Source organism: Macrobrachium rosenbergii, chromosome 25 (assembly GCF_040412425.1).
Source record: "Macrobrachium rosenbergii isolate ZJJX-2024 chromosome 25, ASM4041242v1, whole genome shotgun sequence".
Taxonomy (NCBI): domain Eukaryota; kingdom Metazoa; phylum Arthropoda; class Malacostraca; order Decapoda; family Palaemonidae; genus Macrobrachium; species Macrobrachium rosenbergii.
The window spans coordinates 41,379,508-41,391,827 of record NC_089765.1 but is presented as its reverse complement, the minus strand read 5'-3'; the positions used below and the strand labels follow the sequence as shown (position 1 = coordinate 41,391,827).

Below are 12,320 nucleotides of genomic sequence, written 5' to 3'. Positions count from 1 at the left end.
TGTAGACGACACAAAGTTGACCATAGTCAACACGTCTTCCACTCTGAACAAACTGCTGCTGAGCACCAACGGAGCCCTCAGCAGTGCCCTCTTATGGATGTCTGGAAAATGAGGCGGCAGGTGATTGAGGTAGAAGTCCCTCCTCTTCTTCCCTAAGAAAGTAGTACATCATGTGGCGAAGTTTGCCTGGTGTGCAAGCCCCATGGAAACTGACGTGATGAGGTTGTTGAAAAGTGTTGGGTCAGACGGAGAATAACCATCCTGTTTGAGGAACCCCATCAGACCGGATAGCATCCACATAGTAAGCAATACTGCCTCCGACTGATTGCGGAAGGAGTCTTCTAAGATACTGGCTTACCTGGCCGAGATAAATACCCGTAAGCACCCTAACACCCGCAGAAAGGTTACCCGCGACCTTATGAAAGCCCTTCCGAATAGGAAGCACGGCTCAATCCTGTTTACCCGATCCTATCACTACTGCCAACCTATTGTCAGCCTCTCTCAAAGCCTGTTCAACACTGCCAAACCAGACCAGATTCTTTGGTGACTGTGTTACCACTGGCTTAGTTGCATATAGCGACTCAAACATCGCTTGGTTCTGCTGTACCTGCTCCTCTTGAGCCTTGGACTGTGGATACAGTGAGTGGATAAAGTCCAACATCTGTCTACATTCAGACTCATTGGCCGAAGGAAGACTAGCCTCCGGTATCTGATCCTCTTCTTCGCAGGAACAGTCTTTGTCGAATTGGTCCGACTGAGCCGAAACCGAAAATGAGACAGACTGGCCCCTAACAAACATTGAACCTGATGATCCGGAACCTGACACCCCTGGGTGCGCAATACGGACACCTGACGAATCGTTCCCAAACATCTTGGGAGTCTCCGAAATAGGTTGGGCAAGACCCACACCTGTTAAAGATGATGACAGAACCCGATGAAAGAACACTTGGGTCGGTCACACCTGGGCGGACAACACTCACTCCTGAGAGCGGAGAGACCACAACACCTGCACCACGCAAACCCGGATGTAGCAGGGTCGCATGAGACTGGGGATCCGGAACAGAAGGCTCCCTACTTAAAGAAGACGAGGGAAAGGATCCCTGGTGACCCGAAATCAAACCCGAACCTACATAGACCACCTTAGCTGGAAGGACAGAAGAACCTGTTGGAAAATTTGAAAAAGGAGGAACTGAAGGAAGAAGAAAAGAAGAAGCCACACTCGAGTTACTACTGGAGCTCCTGTCAACAATGTTGGGCAGGTAAAGAACATTCCAGTTGGGCCCAAACCTGAAGGGGTTTCGAAGGGAAGATTACGAGGTACAAACCCAAAGAAACAGAAGACGAGACACCAGACATGTTAGGTACCGGGGAAATTGCGGAAACTATCAGAACCGCAGGATTAAATGCTGCGGCAGGTGCACCGCCAACTGATGGTACAGGATTCGCCATGGATGGCACCGAAGACAAACCCAGTATCAGCATAGATGCCAGATGAGCTACCAAAGCACATGGAATGTTCCCCGAAAGGTGGCTAGAGAGGGAAGGTTGAGAAAGAGTAGCGGAAGAAGGTTTGAGAGTCGTTGAGGATAGGGAGAAATCTGAGGTTACAGAAGAGGCCACAGATTTTAGAGAAAGAAAATATACAGATTCCGGTCCTCCCTGATAATCCTGCAATACATCATTTGTGAATTCCGGGAAATTCTTCATTACATGATCGTGAATATTCGAAAATCCTATACTGAAACACTGACCAATGACCAATACCCTTTAGAAATACCCAGTAAATTAGCATTATATTCTGCTACATTTAAAGTCCTATCATATTAAATCATCACCAACCAATGAGAATTTATCCCCAGAAGGAAAAGGAACTCTAGAAGAGGAAGGGAAATCCTCCGACCTTCCCGAACCTGGCAAACTTACTACTGCGTCTACATCCTCCTGAACCAATTTAGCAACATTTTGTTGCAAGGAGACTGCGGCTGGAAAAAGAACCGCTGCTGGATCTAACAGAGATCCCAGAGTCTTAATTACACCTGTCCCCAAAAAAGGTTGCACCTTCAACTTCTCTCCTACACACTTTGCTACCTCACTATCCCTACTCGTCTGTGTCAATCCTATTTCTAGATTCACCTCTGGACTTACATTATCCGAAGAAAGGGGTAAATCTACTGCTAACACTGCCTGCTCCGCGCTGGGGGCACCGGCAGATCCTACCTTCGCGGTTTGCGGTTCTCCATGATCCCCGGCACCCATTAGGGCTGGTTCTGGAACAGGCAGGGGAGCTGAAAAAGATTGGTTAGTTTCTATTTCCCTATTGCCTATATTTTGTTCCTTGAGTTCTGATAATTTAGTCATAAAGCTAGAAAATAATTTTGTCATACTAGCTGGTAATTTACCTTCCAATTTCCTGAATAACTCTGTTTCTATAGCCTCTTTATCTAAACTCTGAATTTCTGCAGCTGGTTCCCTACATTTGCTCTTGGAAGCTAGAGATTTTCTATGCTTAACATAATCCTCCATTTGATCTTCTGACCATGACCTACATTCGTCACATCCCAAAGTTAAGCTACATTGTACCTTCCTACAAGCTATACAAACTGAATGTCTATCATGTTTGAGGGTACTCATCCTCCGTTTGCAAGCTGTGCATGATCGGTGAGTTGCAGCGTCTCCAGCAGTTGCGGTGTCGGTCACCACTGTTGTAGCCGAGGTTGAAGCAGTTGTGCTATCCAAGGGGGGTGTCTTTTCACCCAATCTATCCATCGCGAGTCCAAAAACGAGCCAGAGTCTAGACGGGAGAGAAAATCCAAAGCCAGGCGCCAGAACAATCCAGGAGAAAAGGTGAAAAATCTGGTCCAAGTCGTTATCCAATATCAATAAAGTCAGTATATGGGGGTTGGGCTAATAACCAAAAGTTCACCTGAAGCAGGAAACATCCATGCAGCAAGGTGAACAGAAAGCAATTGGGGAACCCGGCCACATGTGGCTGGGACTTGCAGCAGCGTTGCCAACAGTACTTCAGGTAACTCATCTTGACACGATTTCCTGTAAGCGTTGGTAATGCTGACAGTTAACTACCCAATTAGTGGGTAAAAGTTACGGGGATATAGTTCAGGCTGGTGGGTAACCAGGGCTAATTCAGGTGTTCAGGGAGTGTATTGCAATACACTCATTATATTTTTTCTTAGCTAACAAACCTGCAATCTTAACTTTTGGATAATTCTTATAGTGCCAGCTGAAAACTGGTAAAAATAACAAACAAGGAGTTGGTGGCAAAGAGGTAGGCTAATAGGCCTAGGTGGCAACTGTCAAGTTCCTTCGTGCATGTATTGAAGGAATGACACCTCAGTTTCTTCCATCCCAGGAAACTTGATTGAGGGGTGGCTAGAGGTGGTCCTTATAAGTTAAGACCGTGGGTTGTTAGCTACAAAAAATACAAATTGAACAATAAATTTATCATTTGTTCATTTCATAACAAACCTGGGTCTTAGCTTAAAAAGAAAGTCTGGAACCGACTGGAGGTTCAGCATACCTGGTAACTCCTCCTGGCTTATAGAAGCCTATGGAAGGGAACCAAAGCCTCTGACATAATAAATAAGTGATTATTTAACAATCAGACTTCTGAGATTCCATACAATGTACCGAGACAATGTAGGAGGAAGTTAAAGAACTACAGTATATCTTAAATAACAAACCTTTGTAGCCACCAACAGTCTGCTATCAATCTTCTCTCTCTTTGCTAGAGAGAGGAGGGACTTGCTTTTGCCAAAGTTTTAGATTCATGTAGGAATAAGCAAAACTTAAACAAAAAGGCCGCATTCTCACCTGTATCAGACCTGATCCAGCACATGATGGAATAATTTTTCTGCCCACCAGGTAGAGAAGAAAAGAAAGGAAACTGAAAGACACCAGCCATCCCATTCATTCTCACTTTCATACCATCACCTTAGGTAAGATGCAAACTGTCCCACTAGGGGCACTGAATGAGTTGAACAACCTGCTGAGCAGCCACCACTGTGCCCAAGGAAAAGGTGTCCAAGGACCTGTGGGCAACATCCCGCAGACAAAAGGAAGTGAAGTTGGTCTGACGAAGCCATGTGCCAGCCTTCAAAATCCTTTGAACAGACAAGTTCTTTCTCAATGCCAGAGAAGGGCCTAGCCCAGTAACATCATGTGCTCTTGCATGCACTGTGTTAGGACTGGAGCATGAAGTCGAACCATACGGTTGTCTGATAGTTTCACAAAACCAAAGATCATATTCTTGGGCACTTCTTTCTTGGTCCAGCCAGTGCTAAGGAAAAGTCTTCGGCACCCCGTTCAGAGCTGGCATGTCCTTTTCACGTAGCAGAGTAGTGCTCTGACAGGGCAAAGGAGCAATTCATCCAGATCTTTATCAACAAAGTCATCAAGCGACAGAATTGAGAAGGAATCAAATCTGTCATAATGACAAGGGGTTTTGGGTCCTGGCAACGAATTCTGGGACAAATTCGAAGGCTACAGACATCCAACCCCTTGTGTGCTTGACATCATGGGGGAAGGGTGAGGCTGCCCATTAACAAAGTCAGGTCTCCACTGGGTGGTCTAAGCTCTTTTGGAGGACAAAACTGCTCAAAGCTCTTGAGAAGCACTGAGATCTCCCATGAAGAAGAAAGATCAACAACCTTCATTTATAAAGCTGCACTCAAGGCAGCTCTGTAACCCCTGATGGAAGACACGGAAAGTTGTTTTTCTCTACAGAAAAAACGAGGAAGTCTGCTTCCTGCTGAACAGAAGCTCTGATTGGAAAGAGACCCCATTGACGACGCCAACCACAGCAAAAGGCCCCCTTGCCTTGGTACATGGCTGAGGAAGATCTTCTGAGATAGCCAGACATCTCTGATGCTGCTCTGCAAGAAAAGCCTCTTGCTCAGAGGAGATACTGGACAGTCTCCAGCCGTGAAGAGATACGGACTCTACTGAGTGGTGGAACCTCTGGAGGTGGGGTTGACACAGAAGGTTGTGCCACGGAGGAATCTCTCTCGGAGCTTCTGACAGTAGGGTTAGAAGATCGGGGAGCCATTCCACGTGAGGCCACATGGAAGCAACTAGGGTCATTCTGAAGTTCTGAGAGGCCATTACCCTGTTCAGGATGTGACAGATTAGGCAAACTGGAGAAAAGGCACAGACGACCAGATTGTCCCAGGAGTGTTGCAGGGCATCCTCCACCACTGCAAATGGATCTGCAACCACGGAACAGAAGACCTCTAGTTTCCTGTTGAACCTCATTGTGAACAGGTCTATTGAGGGTCTTCCCCACAGATGAAAGAGCCTATTTGTAATGTCCCTATGACCTGACTCCGACGACTCAGATTGTCCGCCACTACGTTCCTCCTGCCCCGGATATACCTGGAAGAGAGATCCACTGAATAATCTGTTGCTCATTGATTAAGGAGCACCGTCAGGGAGTTTGATTAACGAGCACCGTCAAGGAGTGTAGTTGGCATTACACCAGCACCCCCTGCCTGTTTACACAGGTCACCACTGTGGTGTTGTCTGACATGAGCACCACGGAGTGCCCCATCACCTTCTCTTGAAATTCCTGAAGAGCTTGGAAGGCAGCCTTGAGCTCCAGAACGTTGATGTGAAGCTGCTTCTCTTCTGGAGTCCACACTCCAGATGTTACAAGACCTTCCAAATGTGCTCCCCAACCCTTTCACAAGGCATATGGGAACAACAGGATCTCTAGAGGAGGAGAATGAAGAGGAACCCCTACGGCCAAGTTCCTGTCGTCCAACCACCACGACAGGTCCTCTCTTACTTCCTGCGACAGCAGAGCTAGAAAATGAGAATGATCCCTTGCAGAGGACCAAAACTCTTTGGGCCACCACTGCAGAGACCGAAGATGTAGACGACCGTGAGGGACCAACTTCTCTAGAGAGGTTAACAGACTCAGCATCACTTGCCATTGACTAACTAGCTGGGACTGCTCCAAGAGAAAGGACCGAGCTACAGCTTTGAACTTTTCCATTCTCCGGTCTGACAGGAACACCCTCGATGAGACTGTGTCCATGACCATGCCCCAATAAAGAATCTTCTGACTGAGGACAAGATGCAATTTCTCCAAACTGACCAAGATGACAGAACTGAAGACAGTCCCTATCTTGGATTAACTTTCCCAGAGACCCTGCCAACACCAGCCAGTCATTGAGGCATCTGAGAAGGCAAATCCCTTGGGAGTGGGGGCCCAATGAAGCCAGGGTGAATACTCTCATAAAACCTTGAGGGGCTGTTGAGAGGCCGAAGCACAAGACTGAACGGGAAAACTGACTCCCCCCCCGGCTGAAGTTGAAAAGCTTCCTGGAGGAAGGATGAATCGGAATCTGGAAGTACACATCCTTCAGGTCTACTGAAAGCAAAAAGTCATCCCCCCTTGATGGCTGCTAACACCGTTCAAGGAGTCTCCATCCTGAATCGGGTCCTTCTGATGTAGAAGTTCAGGGCTGACAGGTCTATCACTGGCTGCTAATCACCTGTCGCCTTGGGAACGAGAAAGATCCGACTGTAAGATGTTCTATCATTTCCACTGCTCCTTCTCCACCAACTTCGCTACTTCACCTTGGCGAGCTTGATGTTTCAACGAGCCGAGAGGATACTTCAGGTTAAGAGGTTGAATGGAAAGAGGAGGAGGACAGTTGAAGGGTAGTAGGTACCCCACTTGAAACACATCTACTACCTATCCTTCTGCCCCGAAGGCCTGCCACGTAGCTCATTGGCTTGCCAGGCACCCTCCACCGGTGACTTGTGGGCGGGGCACCTACTTTAGCGCTTAGAACCTCTTGCCAGCTTAAAGGAACAGGAATGAAAGGGACGCTGCTGGGAACGCTTGCTGGTTGCTGCAGCAGGAGCCTGCCCAGACCTGCTGGATGAAGGGAAGACTGCAGTCTTCTTGGGCGGAGAAGAGGATCTGGGCTTCGAGGTACCAGGACGAGGGGGATTGGATGATTTAGAGACGGCTTGATGAACCAGCCAATCATTTTTATCAGCCCACCACCTACCTATGGCTAAGTCTAACTGATCTGTAGGGAAAATGGATGAAGTGTTGAAGATGTAACCATTTCTCAAGGGTAACACAGAATCCAAACTGATGAATCTAGAGACCGTGGCAAGTGCGGCATCCCTTCTCGAGCAAAATACTCACCCAAATAGTCATGGTTAAATAAGCCAAATACGAAATGGCTTTACTGTCCAACTGCAAAAGCCTAAGGCATGAATCATTAATTTTGGAATCACCAAGAGCAAAGGACGAAATCTTGACCACTGCCATCGACCACAAGTCTAACCAAGAAACTGCTTGAAAAGCAGAAGAGGCAGATGATTCCGAAGAGGCAGCTTCTTGAGAGGCGAAGGAAGGACCTTCTGCCAGAATCTGGTCCAAGGAAACTCTGGGAATCAATTGAGCCACATCTACATCTAGCTGTCGAGGTAAAAGTGCAACATTAGGAGTACAATGGACCCTGCCTTTTCGCGGTTCTGGAGTCGCAGCTTCACCTCTTCGCAGATTTCTCTGTGGAACATATCTACACATTATTTGCGGTATGAAAAATAAACATTATTCGTGGTATTTTTCATAGAAATATTCACAAATTACTGTATTTTCATATAGTTTCGTGACTAAATGTACTTTTTGTCATAAAATTATTAAAAAATATCTAGGTATAAGCATCTTTAAAGGTTTTTTTTTGTGTTTTGAATTATCAAAATGGGCAGTTATAAGCACTTTTGGGGGGGTTTTAAGTATTTGCAAATTTCAGCTATTCTCAGGGGGCAGTGGTACTCATCCCCCAAGCATATTGGCAGTCAACCGTAATGTAGAAATGTCATGCCGAGGGAGACGGGTAGGAAGAAGCTTCAAGGTTCTGCTAGAACACAAGGAAGTGTCCCGTCCAGAATGAGAGACCGATACACCACGCAAAAACTCAGTGGAAGGACTTGGGTTGGTGCAGGGACATGAGGGAGTAACTGAACGATTATAAGCCACTGACCTGGAAAGATGACCTTCATGTGCTCTGGAAGGATGAGAACAAGGAGACGGACGAGAACCTACACATGGACGTGTAGGGCTGACGCTGCACTCGTTCCCAGTAGGTGGTAAAGGAACCGGAGTAGGAGCAAAGGCCATGCTTTGTAACATGGACGTGTTCTTCTGTACGGGCATGGCCGTGCTCAGGAACAAGGGTGTGATCTTCTGCATGAGTGTGCCCAACCACCCAAAGATGAGAGCAGGAATGCCTACTACAGGTCTCATCAGGAGAACGGGAGGAACATCTAGGCCAGACAACAGGGCTCCTGGAATGGCGAATCCCAGAACATAAGTTCTGGACATCTTTAGAACGCGGATGTGAAGGATGATGCGGTGAAGGGGGTGCAGACGTGTACCAGAAGAGCCCTCTTCACGGAAGGGAACAGCAGGACGAGTCTTTTTAATAGGAGCAAAATCATCCATCCTACAACATTGGCAGAGGGAGGAACAACCGCAGACTTCTTCAATTTGTGTAAATCCCAGATGTCACTGCTAAGGAGGCCAAGAATGACACTCAGGGAATGGATTAGTGATATTACAAACATTAGCTCTACATCAGCTACATGCAGAATGGGGATCAGTCTCAGCCGATGCCAAAAAACGAGAACAAGGGTAGCCATCAACGCCAGGGCACATCTTCTGACTCTTGAAAGGCCTGGCAGAAACTGGAGCTTGGGATGATTCTTGAGGATGCTTGATCAACACAAAAGCACATAGCACACGAAAACACAGAATCACCTTAAAGCACAGGCAACTGCAAGCACAAAAAAAGTAAGCAAAAACACACCGGCTTCGGGGAGATGAGCGAAAGCACATCTTCCTAAGAGGGTGGTAAAGAAGAAACTGAGGCATCATTCCTTCGATGCATGCAAGAAGGAACTTGACGGTTGCCACCTAGGCCTATCAGTCTACCTCACTTTATTATTATTAAAATAGTTTAACCAGACCACTGAGCTGACCATCAGCTCTCATCCAGGGCTTAAGAAGGATTAGGATGGAATGACAAGTCTAGGCTAGAAGCCTAGCACTGGGACCTAATAGGTCACTTGTCAATGATGAATGAACAAAAATGAAAATGAAATTAAAAGCTGTAAAAAGGCATACGCTTTCATACTGGAACACACTCACACAATAAATACATTTAAACTCATGCTTCCATACATACTCACTAAAAAGGTATATCATGATCCAAAATAAATTAAGTAAAATCATAAAATTTACTTGTTTTAAAATTCATTATACTGATTGATTGTTTTTTTTATATTTTTCCAATTAATTTGCAGCTTCTCAAACATTAAAATGGGTGCTGTTGAGAATGTTGAAGATTCTGACAAAATTTCTTCTATTGGTTTATTTCCAAAATTTGATAATCGCTGCAGGTTATATTTTGGACATTCACACAGTATATGCTTAACTGTTATCAGCACATTGCAATCTGGGCATTTGGGAAGAGGGCCACATGGACTGTTCATTAAGTGTCCATGTGTCAAACGAGTATGGCCTATTCGAAGACGTGTCAGAATTACTTGTGCTTGTCTCTCTCTTTGATATGACGAACTCCATTTTCCAACACTGGATTTTATGTTTTAATTTATTATTTTCAGGTTCTTCGTTCCACATATTTTACCATTTTTTTACAGTGACTGTTTTTATATATCACTGCTACCAATTCCTTGTTTGTTACTTTTGCCGGTTTCCAGCTGGCACTTGAAGAATTATCCATAAGTTAAGACCCAGGTTTGTTCCGCATATGAACATCTTTGTACCTCATATCCTTACAACAATGGCAACCATAAACAAAAATTACATCACTTACACCTTTGATACAAAAAAAAAAGATAAAAACTTTAAAAACTAATCTTACCTGATGAAGCCCATCCGAATGGACTTGTCTGAAAACTCCATGTTACCAGCACCAGCCAGGGGCTCATTGTATGATTCATAGTCGTAAGACATTTTGAATGGTAGAGGTCAAAACAATCTGAAAATATTTCATGGTTAACAAAAAGTTTTCATACAACACTGCCTAACCTTTTACTTTACCCTAAACAATAAGTTTTTATTAGGTCAGCCTCAAATCACTTTTTTAAGTTATCAAAAAGGAACTGTAATTTTGATTAAAAAATAATTCACATTACATTAAACTCAGTAACTATTAGCCAAACAACCTGTCTCCATGTAAAGAAAAATTGCTGGTTACCATATTAGTCCTAATTACTAATTCAGCTATCATTTTCTCATTCTGCCTTCCAACATAATGTCCAAAACTTTGCAAAAGAAGTAACCACTGGTGCCATACAGTAAAGAGCTTTGGCTGAATCAAGTAGGAGTTGGACAAGACAGTATTTGCAGAATCATAAAGTCCAACAGTGGGAAAAAAGTTACAATTGGGGTAGGTTAATTAAATGAGTGGTGTTAAATATTTCAAAACATTCTCTTGAAAAGTATTCAAGATTTAAATTCACTTGATGACTTTAATCAAAAACACCCCTACAAATTCTTAAATGGATATTAGCTTCTGCAACAACTAGGTATGGTACTGACAAATATCAACATTTAAGTTTTCACTAGAATAACTTGGTAACTGTTATATTATGCTAAACATCCAGAATCCAAGCCTTTCAACTTTTTTATTTTGCAAACCTACAAATGGCTGTAAAGTATTTTCATGGCTTGTTTGTTCATGCATTGCTGAACAAACAAGATATATTTCCATAAACTGGTAAAAAAGGCACTTGTTCATTACTCAGTAAATGGTTGTCAAGTAAGACTTTCTCATACTGAACTCAACACCCAAAATTTGGCAACTTATATAAAAGGTTTCTGTGAACTACTGTTACAACAGAGGGCTCAGAGAAGTGGAGGGTAATTAAAACCATAATCTTCTATAAGACAACTTGTAAAATATTATCTGGGCAATTCAAGTCAAGTTCCAACACTGTATTGCACTTTCCTGAAATTTTTTGCCTGATCCAGAGTAATCTTTTCCTCTGGGGTAGGGTTAGTTACAACTGATTAAGACGGAAAGAGTGATCCATGTGGTGTATTAAGCAAAACCTTTTAAAACAATTATTCCAAAGGACCATACAGAGATAGTTAGTAGTACTGTACATTAGTTATATGCCTGACTGTTTGGCACATCCTACTTTCAAATCACATGGTGAATGAGACAATGTGCTTTATTCCCAGTATGACTGGTGAATATGACTGACAGGATGAACTGCCCTTCCAAAATTGGGCTCTAACATACTTACTAGTCAAACTTATCAATGTAATACTAAAGTTGTAGGGTTTTCATAATACCAGTACTGTGGGGTTTTTATAATACCAGTATTGTACAAGTAATTAGGCTGGTGAAGAATTTGCAATTCAACTACAGTACTGTACTGTAATTGGGGTAAAAATAGTTGGTGAGTTATACCTTTTTGGAGATGTATGTCAAACTGGTAAGTATATCATTTATAATGTCACTAGCTTGTTTTTTATTACACATACACCATACAGTAACAGTACTAGTGCATTACTATATTGTATTTGTCTTAAGTACTGTACTACCTTTTCATTAACAGCCAGTATGTTATGTACCAAAGTATTCAAGGATTCAATATGTTAGTTCACAGTACAGGCAGTCCCTGGTTATTGGCAGGGTCCTGTTCCAACAGCGTGGCGATAAACAAAATTCCACGATAACCAAAAATCGGCGATTTTCAGCAATAACCAGGTATCAGCACAAATAAATGGAGATAGGTGCCTCTGTTAGGCAAGTATCAGCACCAATACCCAATTACCAGTGCCAGTAAGTGGAAATCAGCGGTGAAAATCAGCAATTTTTGTCACTGGACAGGCGCCGTAAAACCAGATCACCAATAACCAGGGACTGCCTCTATACCCCATTACATTTATGTTGTACAGTGCATGGCGCAATGAAAATAAGACTGTGTCCAAACAAATAGTAAGCAAGTCACATGAGTATTCACTTAAACCAAAAAACCATTGGACTGGTTACTCTCGAGATATTTGGTAAATACATATGCAGTTAGGCCAATAACAGCCATTACTGATTAAGCTTTATTCATTTAACAGCTGAGTGACCAGCCAGTCTGAAAAGAAATTGTTTAGTGAAAGAGCTGTTTTTTGATATTTTATACATTAGACCTTTTGCCCCTACAGTATTGATTTTTACATTTCTGCATCTGCTATGTTTAATTTTCAGACTTGAGCACTCCTGCCAACGACATCTAACAGCAAGCTACTGTAT

The 12,320-nt window shown here is 43.7% G+C and overlaps 1 protein-coding gene across 2 annotated transcripts in view; it reads right to left on the bottom strand.

Moving 5' to 3' along the window:
* LOC136852603 (protein lifeguard 1-like) overlaps nucleotides 1–12,320 on the bottom strand; it is a 77,179-nt gene that overhangs the window by 45,261 nt on the left and 19,598 nt on the right. For both annotated transcript variants that reach the window (XM_067127480.1, XM_067127481.1), the window contains exon 2: nucleotides 9,927–10,043. In XM_067127480.1, the coding sequence (XP_066983581.1) occupies nucleotides 9,927–10,018 (92 nt within the window). In that variant the 5' untranslated portion in view covers nucleotides 10,019–10,043. The remainder of the gene's footprint in view (nucleotides 1–9,926; nucleotides 10,044–12,320) is intronic.